This window comes from Ostrea edulis, chromosome 7, assembly GCF_947568905.1.
Source record: "Ostrea edulis chromosome 7, xbOstEdul1.1, whole genome shotgun sequence".
Lineage (NCBI taxonomy): Eukaryota > Metazoa > Mollusca > Bivalvia > Ostreida > Ostreidae > Ostrea > Ostrea edulis.
The window spans coordinates 82,421,225-82,438,527 of NC_079170.1; the positions used below are offsets into that span (position 1 = coordinate 82,421,225).

At 35.9% G+C, this 17,303-nt stretch overlaps 2 protein-coding genes and 1 long non-coding RNA gene across 4 annotated transcripts in view; 2 read left to right on the plus strand and 1 right to left on the minus strand.

The window, feature by feature from the left end:
• LOC130048588 (uncharacterized) lies at window positions 1-2,677 on the plus strand. The gene is made up of 3 exons (XR_008797365.1): window positions 1-153; window positions 389-538; window positions 2,331-2,677. It is a non-coding gene; the product is annotated as an uncharacterized LOC130048588 (long non-coding RNA).
• Window positions 2,678-10,417: 7,740 nt separating this feature from the next.
• Window positions 10,418-13,726, minus strand: LOC125654771 (uncharacterized). Its single transcript, XM_048884812.2, has 2 exons — window positions 13,716-13,726; window positions 10,418-12,268 (listed from the first exon to the last, which is right to left on the minus strand). Exon 2 carries the CDS (start codon window positions 12,253-12,255, stop codon window positions 10,600-10,602), a length of 1,656 nt encoding a protein of 551 aa, XP_048740769.2. The 5' UTR covers window positions 12,256-12,268; window positions 13,716-13,726; the 3' UTR covers window positions 10,418-10,599.
• A 1,750-nt stretch (window positions 13,727-15,476) lies between these two features.
• LOC125654770 (neuroglian-like) overlaps window positions 15,477-17,303 on the plus strand; it is a 71,952-nt gene continuing 70,125 nt past the window's right edge. Inside the window, exons 1-3 of one of the 2 annotated variants that reach the window (XM_056145508.1) lie at window positions 15,477-15,788; window positions 15,974-16,202; window positions 16,428-16,466. The gene's annotated coding sequence lies outside the window, so the exon portion shown is untranslated. Of the gene's footprint in view, window positions 16,203-16,427; window positions 16,467-17,303 lie in introns of both variants that reach the window. The other variant, XM_056145510.1, reaches the window with a different exon arrangement.

Sequence of the window (17,303 nt, forward strand, 5' to 3'; positions counted from 1 at the left end):
TTGGAAATGGGGGTTTGTTGTCGTAAAACGGGAGATATTTTTTAGAAAATCGGGATTTCGGGGTATTTTTGCAATCCCGATCGGGATATCGGGACTTGTCTTTTCAGTTGCTTCAAATCGGGAGAATCCCGCACAAATCGGGAAAGTTGGCATGTATGACAATTACAGTCTCTTTTAGCATCATTTCAATTATTGTTTGTGCACATCCATGTGCAAAACTTTTAGAAAATATTGTGAAACAAAATAGCATTCAAATACAGTTGTACTTTCTAAATTTATTTAATTTAGAATAACATTGACTATATATTTATTGGAGATATTAGGTGTAATATACATGTAACATGCACTAGATATCCAAGTTAGCTGACTTTATTATTATTTTTCAAAGGGTCATAAAGGTGGTCAGGAAATAAATTGCCAACAGACAGCAGCATTCCTTGATTTAGATGCATTTCTCTTCATGTCCTCTCCTGAAAGTTTTTCCATGATGTCTCGGGGTTAGGATTGGGATGCAGGATGTACAGTACATATATATGATGTAAGTATATCCACTGTTTGTACATCTAATCATTTATGTACTTATAAAGTTTTAAAAAATGAAAATCAATTATGGTGCATGTATTGATTTTCTTAATGCATTGATGATTAAAACCTTAGACAAAGACTTAAGAACATAAATTTATGAGTTTTTATGATTAAAGTTTGTCTATTTTCCATGTTTTGTACCTGTCTGTCTAGTATCTCTTCACCTTTTTGGCGAATATAAATTTAGTCAGTAATACATATTCCTTTGCCATTGGGAGATTTCGAGAGATAAAAATGGTTGCCATCACTTTCACACCAAATATGCCCCTTTAAATTTATAATGTTGTACTACCATGCATTACACATCAGCCTGAGTAGCTCAGTGGTTAGATCACCTAACTAGTAATGCAAACAATTCTCACCTTCTTTGCTACAGTAAAATCCCATTTATATACCTTACTGCAGTACATATTAGCTGATATTACATTTTTAGTTGCCACAACCAGGAACTATCAAAATATATTAACTCTAGACTAAATCAAACCTGAGAATTTTGTAGAAACAAAATAGAATGCTTTTAAGTGAGTTGTACCAGAAATATCATGAAAAATTATTTTTTATTTAGAAACGTGTATGTCTTTAAAGACCCAACTTTAAGTTAACGCCCCCAAATTTTACCTGTGTGGTGATCAATGATAAGCCCCTGGTCAATCAAACTTTTAACAATAGAGCTTAGTTTGATTGACATTTACAGAGACTGTGGTCTACCTCTACCTGAGAAAGTTGTTTTGATAACAGAAACCCTAGAGAGGGAAGAGGGGGGGGGGGGGGGGGGGGGGGGTAGTGGTACATGTATAGACTTCGAGTCAGCTTCTGTTTGGGATACCACCATTACACAAATACTACAGCCACAGAAACCCTACAGACGGCCCATATTGAGGGGTATCTTGATCATTCTTCATTTGGTTGTACATGTACACAGATCTACTTGGATTTATTAATTCTCTCGAAACATGGATATTTTACCTACTACACCCACGACACCGCGAACTCCCGGGACACTAGGAAGTGCCCGGAAATGCCGGGTAATATTACATTTAGGAAATTATATTTATATATGATATATAACAGTTTAATTAGAAGTTTTAAAAAGCACAGGTTTAGAAATGGGCTAAACCTGTTATTTGCAATACATAAATATGACCAAGTTTGAAGGTTTACGGGAAATAGAAATGCGGTATGCATGTAGGTAGAAATTTTCATTATTTTTTGTTGTTGTTGCACAAATCAAGACACTAAGCATAATTTGTGATAACCTGAGAAGTTTCCTGTGTATATCATAAAAATATACACAACTGATCTCTTGGCCAGGTAAATTCCAGGTAAATAACATTGACCTTGGATAAGCTCCGCCCACATTCATTGATCCGTGGAGAAACCATATGGTGTTTTTTGGGGGTCTTTAATTGAAACTTACCATTCTTGGTTAAAGAGTATTTATTTATGTTTTGGAAAGAAGCCAATTTCATTACAAGGGGAATGGGTAATGAAGAAATACTAAAGTTGACATTGGGGTCATTTGAGATCTTTTTCTTAATATGGGCTCTTGGGTTATAAATCATTGAAATTAGAAAGTGTAGGTGCTACTTGCTGATATCTTCCCAGATATGGTGTAGATAAATATACAATAAAATCAGTATTATGATTTATCAACAATTATGTTGCATGTATTTTTCAAGCCTTGTGAAATTTGATTGCAGTCTAATGACAGTTATTTAAATCAATGTAATACTATTATTTTTTAGGTCTATGGGTACAATGCTGTAATGGCCTGAAAAATCTTTTTCGAAACCGAGAAATGCTCATCTTCCATTGCCATGATTGTGTGAAAGGACGAGCAGAGGAATGATTAAAAAATATATGGCAGGATTGAGAATCCAACCCATGACCCGTAGTCTGGTACTTTACCCACTGACCAATCCATGCTGATGGTCCATCTGCTACATTGATGTCATCTTATATATTTATTTATTCATTTATATCATATGGACATTTGACAGTAAAATTTAAAAAAAAGTTTGATAATCACCAAAATAAAATTTGTTACAATACATGTTTAAGAAATTAAGTACATGCATTGTTATGCATACAATTATGTACATGTAATTATATTTGTTAATAAATAAATTTTTAGATGAATTTTCATATTGATATTGATTTCGATTTCAACAGTATTTTATTCATGTATATATATATATATATATATATATATAGAAAATACATGCATAAATGGGATTAGGCAGCAGACACAATGCCTATATAAGCCATTTCTATTAACATCTTGATATTAAAAAGATGACAATTAATATAAATAAATCTTAAATACTTGTCAACAAAGTTGTCTGGTGGGTTAAAATTTGTAAAGGGGATCATTTGCACATATGTCGGATTAATGTGAGAAGCCTTCAGAATGAACTTTTATCAGTGAGATTTTTGTAAATTGGTGGGGTGGGGTGTGGCTTTAACAAAAAATATGTATGGTGAAGGCATCATCCTTGGAGTTTGGTAATATATACTGCAAAGACTTTTACCTAGCTGATCACATATAAAGGTCAATTGCATACAAATTGTGAATGGTAGAAAGATTCAGAGGTACATGTATTATCAATGAAGGTTTGACTCGTGTAGGATTATAGTTAGTAGGAAATGGCACTCTGAAAGATTGAAAGTCTACACATGACTACACTAGTAGGCATCACAATTGCTCTCTGAAACAAATTTCACAAAATTGTATTGTTAGAATGAAATGCATATCTTTTTTTTTTAAAGAAATATTTATTTAGAGGCTCATTTCCCTGTTGTGTAAGTTACAATGTAACAAATAGTTATTTGAACTACCAGTATTTGCTTATAACCACAAAGTAAAGATCACATATCTATAAGTAGAAATAGCTTTTCTATAGCTGTCGATTACCATGTATTCTTGTACACACAGTGACTCTCTTCTTTTCAAATCTAAAACATTGCATGCTTGATTGCATATATATATATACATAATTCCACCATGTTTGGAAAATTGAAAAAAATGTATTTCACTGAAAGACGCTAAATCTACCCTATATAATAAGATAAATGGCAAATATATATATATTTTTTAAATATCCTGCATGACTAAAATAAAAAGCTTCCCAATTATTTCTAAAGGCAAGGTTAGATCCACCCATTATTTCTAAAGGCAAGGTTAGATCCACCCAGTCTGATAAAAATCAAATCTCACACTTTGATCGATATACAGACAGTCGTTGCGTGGGAGCACGCAGCGACTGTCCTTATATCGAGCGAAGTGAGAGGTTTGATTTTAAATCAGACTGAGATCCGCCACAAGGTAAATTAGATCGGGCTCAAAAGTTTGAAAATTGTCACACAATTGCAGATGATCTCAAAGAAAACGATGATCTGGATAAATACAATTAATTTGTGTATTACTAACCAGCTTATATGAATCTAGAGGGTTTGTAAGGTCTTTACGCAAGAAATTATCGATAAAAATGACAAGTCGCCATTTGCTTTGTTGATCCTTAAAGTTACGATCAGCGTACGTGTACTAGTATAGCACACGTAGTGTTGGGGTTATTTCTGACGTAAATCTACATCTACGACTGTTAGTGAATACCGCCCTACACGTAAACGTACGCTACGTCTAGATTTACGCTACGTTTACGTCTACAAACTTTAGTAAATATGGGCCCTGGTTATTATAAGTTCTGTTATAATAACCAGTGAGAGTATTTTACTTAGAGGACTTATTTTGGACTTTATGGGTATGCAAGACATTGTTGATCTTGTCAAGAAAAAAATAATTAAATCAGCTGATGTAGCTTATTCGGAGGGGGGTTTCAACCCAAGCACCTGTGGATGATTTTTGTGGTCTTGAATACAAAAGAGTTGCACATCATGGCAGCCTCTATAGATCCCGGGAATTTCAACTTTCGACTATACAGAGGTCCCATATCATGGTAACCTCACAACAAAGAACCCTTTAGCTTGTAGTTGGTGGTATCTCGGTTGTGGTAACTGCATGAGTGGTAGAGTATTTGCTTGGTAACAGAAGGTCATGAGTTTGAACCCTGCTTGTGCCATGGCCGCATCAAATGTAAGATGTTTACATGGGTAGTGATCGCTCCTTCGCCAAACGCTCAGCATTAATTAAGAAATGAGAATCACTGGACTTTCGGATATGACCTTAAAAACGGAGGTCCTGTGTCGCGACAGGTATGGGCATGATAAGGAACCCTCACTGCTATGGCACCGAGTGCTAAGTAAATTTCTGGTACTTCACCTATGGCTCAGAAATGCAAACCAAAAAGATTTTCACTACAAGGGAGGATATCACCAATTCATTGAGGCACCACAGTTGGTGTCTTGGATTGGAATGTAAACTAAGCTAATTCTGACGCGATGCATCATGGGATACTTTCGAGTCATGGTACAGATGATGCACCGAAAGGTTAAATGCAGCTGTGATTGAGCTTAAACCTTTATGAGAACCACGTTGTTGAGGACTAGGGTATATTTCTGTACCAGGGTAATATATAAAGAGAGGAGAAAATCTTTGGCTAGACCGGAAATCGAACCAGGGACCCCTGCATTACTAACCGGGTGGTCTAGCCACTGAGCTACCCAGTCTGATATCCACGGTCTGTATAGCCCTAATTACTACATTTCATTGAATGTTATGTTCATAATCCTTGTGTAGATAAAAAAAATCCAATTATTTTGAATACTATAGACAATGGTGAAATGGGTCGGTAGCTGTCAGAAGTTCTTTGTTTTTACCCTTAAAAATTGGTACTATAAAACCTTGTTTCCTTATTATTCTGTTGAATAATACACGTGGATATTTTGATAAGGCACTTTTTCCATGAATTAAATGTTCTGATTGAATTTTTTCGGGGGTAGGGGTTTTCTTTGATTTTAATAGTGTTAAAAATCAAGCACTTGTTTTTCTATACCTTGATATCCCCCTGGAAGGTCAACAAAAGTTTGAGTTTCTTGTATCTTTATACGGTTGTATTCCTGAATAGTGTGATTGTAGTATTCATTATAATAATGTCATATATTTCATTTTATTCGTGCTGATACACAGTTGAAAAGTATTCAGTAAAAACTGACGTGACTATTTCAGATGTATTTCCTACACTTTCAGCAAATTGTATTTCTAGATATAGCTTTGTTTGCCAGGCGTGGTTTTTGTTGATGAATTAACTACTCCAAAAAATCGAATCTCAATTCCTGCAGCACTGTTGATGTCTTCATACATTTTTGAATGAATTCTTGTGAAGCGCTTTCTTGACATCTTTGGAAATTGCGTTTTTCCATGTTTATTATACTTGACATATGATGTGTGGCTGCATACCCCGAGGTCTTTCCTTCTTTTACTCATCTGACGCTTAGCTCCATTTCATTCTAATGGGGTTTGTTCACTTGGGAATTCCAATACGGTTTTATAAGTTCACTATATTAACACATGGGGCAGTTTAAGGTTGGCACTTTTTATCACAGCGTGAACAATTTCTGCTGCCCATGGATGGCACTGTAAACTTTTAAAGAGGTTATGGTTTGTTTAATTGATGTGCAAGCACCCTCTTGTAGTATCAGTTTGTATTCTTAAATTTGATGTAGGAATATATAAGGTTTAATTTAAGAATTCTTTTCTTAAGCACTGCACACATTTATCACTTTGCAAACATCCCTGTGTTGTGTACATTCTAGTTCATTTCAATGGACCACATGTATACCCTTTCAATTACAAGCATTCCATGTATTATAGATCAATTTTTTTTCAAACAATCAGAGTCTGTGGGATTTTATAATTCTACATTGAAATATTGTAGAAAATTCTTTAAAAAATCTTCTTTTGTAGAGGCATAGTCAAATTATGGTTTATCACATTGATATGCAAGGATCCTCTTTTGGTATCAATTCATGTACCTAAATTTTATATAGGGAGTAACTGAGGTATAATTCTTTAAAAATTCTTTCCTTATGATCCATATACAGCTAAATTGATCAGTTTGATATACGTTGTTGGGTTGTGTACTTTCTAGTTTGTTCATGATGATGACTCCTGAGGCCCGGTTTGCACTATTTGTCAAAGTGAAATGAATGCATCGTAAGTTGTGTTTCATTTTCTTCAAGTCATGTTTCATATATCAATTATTAGTTCGTTCTTTAAATACTGATTTTGAATACAGATTACTCCATTTACTTAATCAAGCCATATAGGGCTCATGATGGGTAAAACCAGTCAACATGGAATGCTTACTCTTCCTTGGTACCTCAGATCCCACCTCTGTTGTGTCCAGGGCTGTTTTTGTTGCAAGAGGTGACTAAATGGGGCAATCCTTTGGAGGAGACAGAAAAAACCGAGGTCCCATATGTCACAGCAGGTGTGGATCGATAAAGATCCCTCCCTGCTCAAAGGTTGTAAGCCCCCAGCATAGGCCTAAATTTTGCAGCCCTTCACTGGCAGTGGTGACGTCTTCAAATAAGTGAAATATTCTCAAGCAGTATCTACGTTAAACAATATTCAACCAACCAACCTGAGAAGGGAGCATGAAGTTTTACATGAGGAAAAGGAAGTCTGCTCAGGCCAGCGATGTGGCCCATAAGCATTTTGTGTGTGGTATATGGCTTAGACATTTGTTTCTTTTCGACACTTGATGCTGTATGTGAAGGTTTGTTTATTTGATTGGCATTGAATACTTACTGCATTTACACTGACTATGAACGTTCTGGCACAATGTTGAATTTTCTTTTTGGACATATAACAAACAAAGAAAAATAAAGCCCACTTTTTGTGTCCTTCTCAATGTAAGACAGAAATACTGGAAATACACTTCCCCTTATAATAAAAAAATTATGTTGTTAATCTACTATGGGGATCTTCAACTTTTATTTTCTTATGAATTGTCCCCTTTCATGTTTCGATTATGCTTATGATGATTGTATAAGGTAATTTTTTGAGGTAATAAAGAATTTTTTTTACAAATGTCACCAGCTGCATGTGAAGCAGTATGAACTTTGACCTATTTGTGACTGAGCAGTAAGAAATAAAATAAAATGCTTTTATTACAGGAAATATGAAGGCATTTGATTACAATTATATAGGTATAGTACTGTACAATTCTTCATGCTACATGTAAGTCTAATATTCAACAATAAATTTTCCATTGCTTAAACGTTTAATATAAAACATATATTTAAAATATAAATTTCAATTTAGAAAACACATATTTAGAAAACACATATGGGTATGAACTGTGATGCTTCACGCCGATCGACATGGATTGTGTGATTTTTATGCCCCCGAGATCGAAGATCAGGGGGGCATATTGTTTTTGTCCTGTCATTCTGTAATTCTGTCTTAAACTTTAACCTTGCTAGTAACTTTTGAACAGTAAGTGATAGAGCTTTGATATTTCACATGAGTATTCCTTGTGACAAGACCTTTCCGTGGGTACCAACATTTTTGATCCCGTGACCTTGACCTTGGAGTTTGACCTACTTTTTGAAAACTTTAACCTTGCTAATAACTTTTGAACAGTAAGAGATAGAGCTTTGATATTTCACTTGAATATTCCTTGTTACAAGATCTTTCCGTTGGTATTGAACCTTTTGACCTTGACATTTGACCTACTTTAATTTTTTTTTACATTGGTCATAACTTGTAAATGGTAAATATCAGAGCTTTCATATTGTACATGAGCATTTCTTTTGACAAGATCTTTCTACTGGTACCAAGATATTTGCCCTTGTGACCTTGGCCATCTTCGGAATTGGCCATTATCGGGGGCATTTGTGTTTCACAAACACATCTTGTTTCTTTTTCAAAGTAGGCACCTCCAGCTTTGATACACTTCTGCCATCAATCTGCCCATGCCTAAAACGTGATCAAAGCCATCACGTGACATGCTCCATAGCACACTGTTTACAGCAGTACCATGATCTTCCCAAATCTCATATTTCTCTCTCCTCAGGTTATCTTTCAAAACTGGAAATAGCCAGAAGTCACAAACATAAACTGCCAGATCGGGGCTGTAATTGGGGGGGGGGGGGGGGGGGGGGGGGATCAATCGTTACTACTCTGCTATTTCGGAAACGCAAATGAACCTCGTATGTGGATCAACGCCATCAGAGTCTGTTGCCATGTGTACACAAATGTCACTATGATGTCACAGTAGTATGTTATAGTATGGAACGTGAGCTTTAAAATGCATCTAAGATATCATACATATCTAAGGTATTCTACCACTGTCAATTTCCACTTGATATATGTTTATAGCGACGAGCTCGCTCCAATGATAACGCAATTGAGTCGCGGGGTTTGCTCTTCATCAGCCGAAAAATGATAGGGACTACCCATAATGCCTCCGGAAAAATGTCGCCGTCACTGCGGTATACTTCATTGACAATCCCGTAATCAAAATAATTAGATTGTTTAGAAAGTACAATTAATGTTTTTAAATTCCAGACAAGCTTTCTCATAGCTTCAAACGTTTTGTTTTTGCTTGGTTTGAGAGAAGAAAAAACATTGCAGCTAATATGACATCACAATTTGTAACTGTTTACACTCACCACGTTATATTTCCCGTGTTAAATGAAGAGGCGGATAAAAGTTATGTTGCAAGATGTTAATGGGCTTCGCTCGTCTCAACGGTCACACCGTACAACATATTATATTAGAGTGAGTAAGATGTTAATGATACCAAAACTTAATTTGTGGTGAAAATCTAAATAACACATTATACAGGGATTCGGTTCTGGCCTTTAAACCTCATCCACGGGCGCACTTTCGGCGAAAGAATGCATCGATTTGAGGCAATTCTTGTGCCGATCCACGTCCGAGTCTTCTTAACAGTTACGGAAAAGGACGAGCGCTTGATCCGATTGGGTTAGGATTATACCCAGTGTTTCTATGGTGACGTCCCTCATAATCTGACTTGTATGGCTAGGTGCGTAGAATAAATGCAGTTTGGATCAGATCTCGCCAGAGGCAGGTGGTCTCTTTATACCCCTTACCAGATTTGATTTGATAACATATATGCAGTTCCAGTAACTGGAGTTTTAGGGGGAAACCATATGATTAAGAATATTTTCGTTGATTTAGCAAAGAACAATGCACATAACCTTGCACGCAGACTTCGTTACACATGCTTCCAATGGCAATGGAGAGGATGGATGCTTCCAAATTGAACTTTGTTGTTTACTTTCTGGTTCATGGAAATGTACCCATGTTAAAGTCACACGTTGTAATTCTATTCATGAACAGATTTTCTTTTTTTGTGTATATGTTGACGTAAGACTGGCACACATTTACCCGCATGCTTATTACCTTTCAAAAAATCGTCGCATTCCAAGCTCACCGGTCAATATCTCCTGAACTGTTCTTTAAGACATGTCAAGATCATTGACTATTTCTTTAATAGTGACTTGTTGATCTTTCATTACTAACTGTTTAACCCGAGACACATTTATGGAGAATTGAACTGTATTACGTATTTACAGATCACGGAGGACAGGAGAGCTAGATACTATTGATCGAGTCCAGTCTCCACGTCTTCAACATTCCGCTCAAGTCTATGTTTTACCACACGCCTCATCAAACTGGATTATGAGTAAACAGGTCAGACAATGGGATTGTTCAGTATTATGTAAAATGTAAATTGTGTAATTCCAGTTTTAAAATAATTGTTTAACTGATCAGAACTAAAACAAACATACGTGTCTTTGTACTGGTTTGGTTTTATGTGTGTATTTCACTGGACACTGGTCAGTAAAATCTTGTCATCAAAAGAAAAACACTAGGTATTGAAGTAAATATATTCAGAGGTATTGAAGTAAATATATTCAGATGAGAAACAGCAGTTTTCAATAGCAATGTTTGAATTTGACAAAAGCTTTCAATAAATACATAAGAAAACATTGTTGTGTAAATATCACTAAAACATGTCTGTATCAAGAGCACTGTGTGAACTCTGTCATTATCTGATGTCTGTATGTGATATCATGTGTTTATTTCATGTACTGAATCACTTTCACTTCTCCTGATAGACCTAACCCTACCCACAACCTCCCCTCACTGTCCACACTCAGTCCATGAGGATTATCTAGTCCACAATTGTCTACACATCTCAGGAACTGTCCGTTCTGATCCAGGATGTGTAGACAGGCATTGTTGAAATCTGCCACAATGATCTGACTCATGGAGTCTGTCACTATATGTGCAGGATAAAATGACTTCTTCCTCCTGGCTGGTGTACCGTCGTATCGGAATCGGACTCTTCCTGACTTGTCCACCACGACCACGGTGTCAGCTTTACAATCAGAGACACAGATGTCTCCATTGTTGTTCTCCACCACAAACAGTGTGTATCTCCCTCCTTTATAGATTGGTTCTCCATCGTCATCTCTATCTATTTCCTGTTTTACTGTGTGTCCCTGATAACGGACAATTTTATATTGGCTTCTACCAGAAGTAAGCATACTGACCAGGATGTCCCCTGACTTAGTACAGCATAGTTTGTCTGGATGCCAGCCCTGTGGTGTGGTTATCAGTGTCTCTGTTCTCCCGTGTCTGACAATGTTCACAGTTCTATTGTTTCCATCACTGTATACCAGTTCTCCCTGTCTGGTCACTGTGATGTCATTAGGCCAGTCTTCACATGTAGTGGTGACAGTGTCCCGTACAGACCCGTGTATGTCAACACGTCTTATGGTTTTATCTCCACCACTAACCCAGGCTTCATCCACTCCCACACAGGCAACATGGCCTAGAGGAATAACTCCAGTAGGAATGGTTGTAATTGATTTAGCTTGCTCTAACAGCTTTTGTAAAGATAAATAGAAGACTTCCTCTGTCAGACTGGACAGTGTTGTCTGTGTCAGGCTAGCCTTGTATTCTCCGAATTCCAGGTTGAGTTCTCTCCCTTGGACTGTGTTGGTTTTGAGTGATGGCAGTTTGACATCAATATCAGTAGGCATGTTCCTGTATTCCTGGAGTTTGGATTTGTAGTTAGTGACTGCAGACACATTGTTTGACTTCAGAATTTCTTTGTTTTGTTGAACTGTTTGGGTCATGTCTGGAATTTGATTTTTGATTTTTGATTGATGAGAGTTTAGAGCAGCCAGGAGATTCTCTTTTATGGACTTCATCAAAGAACCCAGATGATTGAAAATGGTGTCGACTTCTTGGTGCCAGGATATTCTGTGGTTTTCTTTTTCTTTGTCCAGTTCATCAAATTCGGCCATTATAATGGATAGTTTGCTTTCTGTTTCTTCATTTTTCTTCTTGTACTGTGGAATAATGGTGGATTCAATTTCTTTGGTTTCCTTTTCAAGTTTCTTTTTCTTGTCGTTGAAAATTTCTGGCATATCCTTGACTTTGTGTCCATTATGGGGACCAACTATGCATTTCAGGCAAACTGGAACATCACATTGCTGGCAGTGAACCTCACATCTCTGGTTGGTGTGAAATTCACACTCGGGAAAATCCACCTTTCTGTCTTTGAAATGAACGATGTCATGTGGTTGGTACTTGAGCTTGTCCACGTGTTTACTAACACAGTCCACACACAAACTGAGTTGACAGTTGTTACAGAACTGCTGGGTAGGCTTGACACAAAGGTCACAGGTGATGACCTCCTGTGCCTGGGGGTTGGCCATGGCCATAGTCCAATAGAATCTGAAATTAAATAGATAATTTTCATTTTATATAAAAACATGAACCTGATAGTGAATTTACTGTTGGCTGCAGGGACGGGCGATCTATGTGTTGTTTTGTTAAAATTTCTGTCGCTCGATCTTCAAAATTGTGTGTTTGGATTTCTATAGGACTTGCTAGTCATCATCTGTAAATAATAGAAGTTTAGCATTTGATTTGATATTTTTGCATTAAAATTATCATGTAGAGTGACTGATTCAAAATCAGAGGAGATGATTGGTACAGTCAAAACAATGAATCAAACATTGAATCGAGTGTTTATATAGAACAGTATCGATATTTTGGTGAATCAATTCAGCCCTATAGTGCGTCAGATTTAAGGTGTAGATTATATGTTGAGAATTTTTCAAATTCTCTTGTTGGAGTCCCTGTTTATAGATGATGGGAGGGCGATACAAACCACCTAGTTATTTTTTTTTCATGTTTATTTTGAAGTGTGTTTTAGTTTCATGGTTTGTAGTAGACCTAATTTTGTTTATAGATGGTCAGTAAATTTGATGTCGCCCCATTGGAATTTACTGACCATGTATAATCCATAATAGGTGAACTACAAACCATATGTAGCGAATATATCTTACTGACAACCTTTTTTAGATTTCATAAATGTGTGAGAAATAAAATTGCACGACATGTGGTATACATAGTGACCTGAAACAATGACATCCACACACAGGTGAAGTGAAAAACTGTGTAGCTTACATATTTGTGTTCTAAGTATTGTTCGCATTCAGTTTTAACAGTTAGAAATTTATTTTCTCGACTTGAGTTGTCAGTTGTGTTACGGAACAGTTCGTTACTTTGAAGTAAACATTGGAAGGGAAGTAACTCATCTATTAATCAAACACTAATGACGACCATTGATGGTGTATAAATATGTAGTCTTCACGTGATCGATGTAAACCAGTGATAAGATGAGAAATTTGCTGGAGGTAAGACATAGCTGGAGTTGAAAGGTCAGTGATTTAACGGAGACATCATATACATTGAAACAGCCTAGATTTATTTACATACAAAACATTGGTGACCATGGTGACTCTGAATACAAGCTTGCTATAAAGAGTGAATGTACCCAACAAATTTGACTGGACCTAAATAAATTGTTATAAAGGAAAGTTTTAGGGTGACCTTGTTTTAACTCCTGCTATTCCTACAGATATTAACTGTGAGGTTTACTATTTAATATTTGTTAAAGTTTGTGTATTTATACAGGGAGCAATATGCAAGTTTGAGATGCAGCTGAGTTATTTCCCTTTAGAGAATTTTCAGCAAGGTGTAAAACTATTTGTTTTCACATGGGGTGTACTACTGTTTATTTTATCAAATCCTATTCAGGTCACATTATAATGTCAGAAGAAAATTTATGTGTATCATTCACTAAGCTCTATTAAATTGTTGTACAATGATTTACCTTTTATACTTCTAATCATTTATTTCTGTGTGTTTCCTTGGAAATAGTTGAGAATGTTAAGAATTTTAGCGTCTGATTTGATGCTTTTTTAAACATTGGAAGGGAAGTAACTCATCTATTAACCAAACACGAATGGCTACCAGTAAGGGTGTATAAATATGTAGTCTTCACGTGATCAATGTAAACAAATGATAAGATTACAAATTTGCTGAAGGTAGGATATAGGAGGTGAAAGGTCAGTGATATAATGGAGAAAGCACGTACATTGAAGCAGCCTAGATTTATTTCACATAAAACATCGGTGACTGTAAATATAAGCTTGCTATAAAGAATGAATGTACCCAACGAATTTGATTGGACCTCAATAAATTGTTATAAAGGAAAGTGTGACCTTGTTTTACTGCTATTCCTACAGATATTAGCTGTGAGGTTTACTATTTAATATTTGCTAAAAGTTTGTATTTATACAGGAAGCAATATGCAAGTTTGAGATGCAGCTGAGTTATTTCGCTTTAGAGAACTTTCATACACAGCAAGGTGTAAAACTATTTGTTTCACACGGGGTGTACTACTGTTTATTTTCTGAAATCCTTCTATTCAGGTCACATTATAATGTCAGGAGAAAATTTATGTTTATCATTTACTAAGCTCTAGTAAATTGTTGTACAATGATTTACCTTTTATACTTCTAATCTCCAGTAGTATGTGAACAACAAATCCATGGCCCCCACCCCGATATTCACCAGGCTGGGAAGTACTTTCGGTTTGATAGTGGGTAATTTACCTGTATAAACGCTTGGATAACTAGGACCTTGTATCACACACACTCTTGTTCTGACTCAGAGTTATTGCTCTTTGTGCATGTTATAGATAGATATAGAGACCCATGAGACATAATTGCTGACCTGAATCACATCACTAAAATCTCATGAACTTTGACCCCATTATATAATTGACATGCCACCATAACTGAAGGAATTTAAGATTCTCAGCAGCAGAATTATCAAAAGATCTTTGATATCCTTAGGGGTGAGATCAAAAGTTCAATTTCTGACAAAAAACTAAATTCACACAGTTTTCACAAAGACCCCCACCCCCCTTTATAAAGCAATTTCCATAATCCTGATTCAAATGTCGGGCATTTTCCACTTTCACTGCCAAATCTTATTTAAGCGAGGCAAAAATCCTACTTTCTGTATCAAATCCTGAATATGCAACTAGTACATGTAGCTTTTTGGAATATGCCTTGATTGAATTAAATATCATCATCTAGCTTTCACCTGTGCCAAGACGATATGTGCACACGCTTTTCTTTATTCTGAATGACTATACACACCAGGGGCGATGTCAAGGTCACAATGTAATATTAAGATTACTATAGTGCACACTATGTATAAAAACGTGAGACTTATATATTATCAAATAGAACTGATAAAATCATCTGACAAACAGATTTACACATATACACAGCTTGAACATTTGATAACGGTAAGTAAATAATTATTTGACAAACTATTATGACATTTTCCCCGCGATATAACTATAGACATGTACGTCGTGACGTACTTTTATATTGTGACGTCATGTAGTGTTAAGTGCACTGAGGTACATTTTGATGATGTTTGTTTTACTTTGCTCTGGACACCTTAACCCCACTGCGAAACTTGTTATGTATTTGAAAAAGAAAAGGAAGTTGTTTGTGAACACGCTCAACACAAATTGTAATCAACATCAACCTTTATTTAGTTACAGAAAACAGTGAAATAAGAATCCACTTCATCATCTTTCAACAAATTGAAAATCTGTCTCCCATAATTCCTTGTATTGGAGAAACTCCCAGAATTCCTTATATTGGAGGAACTCCCAGAATTCCTTGTAGTTCCTCCAGAATTCCTTGTATTGGAGGAGCTTCCAGAATTCCTTGTATTGGAGGAACTCCCAGAATTCCTTGTATTGGAGGAGCTCCCAGAATTCCTTGTATTGGAGAACTCCCAGAATGTCTTGTATTGGAGGACTCCCAGAATGTCTTGTATTGGAGGAGCTTCCAGAATATGAAGGTGTTTTTTAACTTAGGTAGGTTTGGGTTTTTAAACTTTTACCTTAAGATCAAGGATACACTTAGGATGAGAGATATAAACTTTCAATCAGAGATCAAGGATACACTTAGGATTTGAGTTATAAACTTTTTACTTTGAGAGATCATATTGTAAAATGTACACCATTGACTAACAAGACTACAGGCTGTTTCTAATTTTCAGATATTGACAGTATGGGGTGTGTCCAGTGAGTGGGGATTTTGATTCCATTAGGACAGCTTTAATCCAGTTTAAGATAATTTTTCTGTACCATGCACTTCTGTACTTGCTTAATAGGAAACTGACCGAAGGGCCTCCTTAATTAAAGCCATGGACAGTATCATTTGTAGAAACTTTATTAAAGATGATGGCCAGGTGGGAGATTCTCAGATTGACATCCAAGCTTCAGCGGGTCAGTACAGAGGGCTGGGTAATTGTTACAAATGTGAAAATGATAAGGAATTGATGAGAGAGATTAACAGACTAATTAGTAGACAAACATGCTTGGAATATTTATTGAGTTGGTCAGTTTATATTTTTGATATGAGTCAAAGAGATGGGTTGACTTCAGTCTTATCGGTCACTGTTTATTGAAGATTGAACTGATTACTCTCATTGGATGTTTTTCTCTTGTCAGTCAGTGAACATTGGAAAGAGTGGACTCCACGTGGAGGAGGTAAGATTCATTTTTGTTGTTCTTTTATCTGGTACTGTTCAGCTTACATCAATGACTGTCTGAGTGTTCATGCATGCTTTTGAATCATTTTCCCTTTTGCAGTGTACATCTGATTTTTAAAGTAGCTAGGTCTGAATGAGGTTTAAGCATTTTATTGTTTAGTATTAAACACTTGTTCACCTCGATCAAACTAAGAATGAAATGCATAATTTTCAGTGTTTTGTCATATTTGCTGTTAAAGGACTAAGACCATGTTTAGCTTTATCGGCCCTGTGGTGTGTTAAAAAATAAAGCAGAATGAATTGAAATAAAATTGTTATCATTTGATAATATAATCTTTATACCATCGCGACGTGCCAAGATTTCCCCGCCAAAACGTCAGCTTGTGGAATTCTATACAAGACAAAACCGGTATCGGTTTGGTTTTCTGCAGAAATCTCCACTTTTTTCAAATTTAGTCATATAATTCATATAAAACACGACCTTTGATCCAGAAACTGACTGTAGTCTATCAAAATCTATCAATACAAATAAATTTTGCACGAACGATTTTTTGGATCGAAAGGTGTGCTGTTGATGAATATCAACTTTGAATTAAATCGAGAGCAATCCGGAATTATTTATTTTTGTGAGAGTTGTGGGTATTTTATTAATTATGTTGCTTTGAAAAATTAAAACAACATACTTATGTGGAGTCTACATCATTTCCATGCAGAATACACCCCTATGTGGTTTTTGCAGGAATTCTAAAAGCTATAGAATTTTGATGCGTAAACAAACGAATCTGCTGTCCGACAAATCGGACCTTCAATGCTATAGAAAGTTTTTATTTAGATG

Excerpts from the sequence above, each read along its gene's own strand:
- LOC125654771 (XM_048884812.2), bottom strand. The coding sequence starts at position 12,255 with ATGGCCATGGCCAACCCCCAGGCACAGGAGGTCATCACCTGTGACCTT.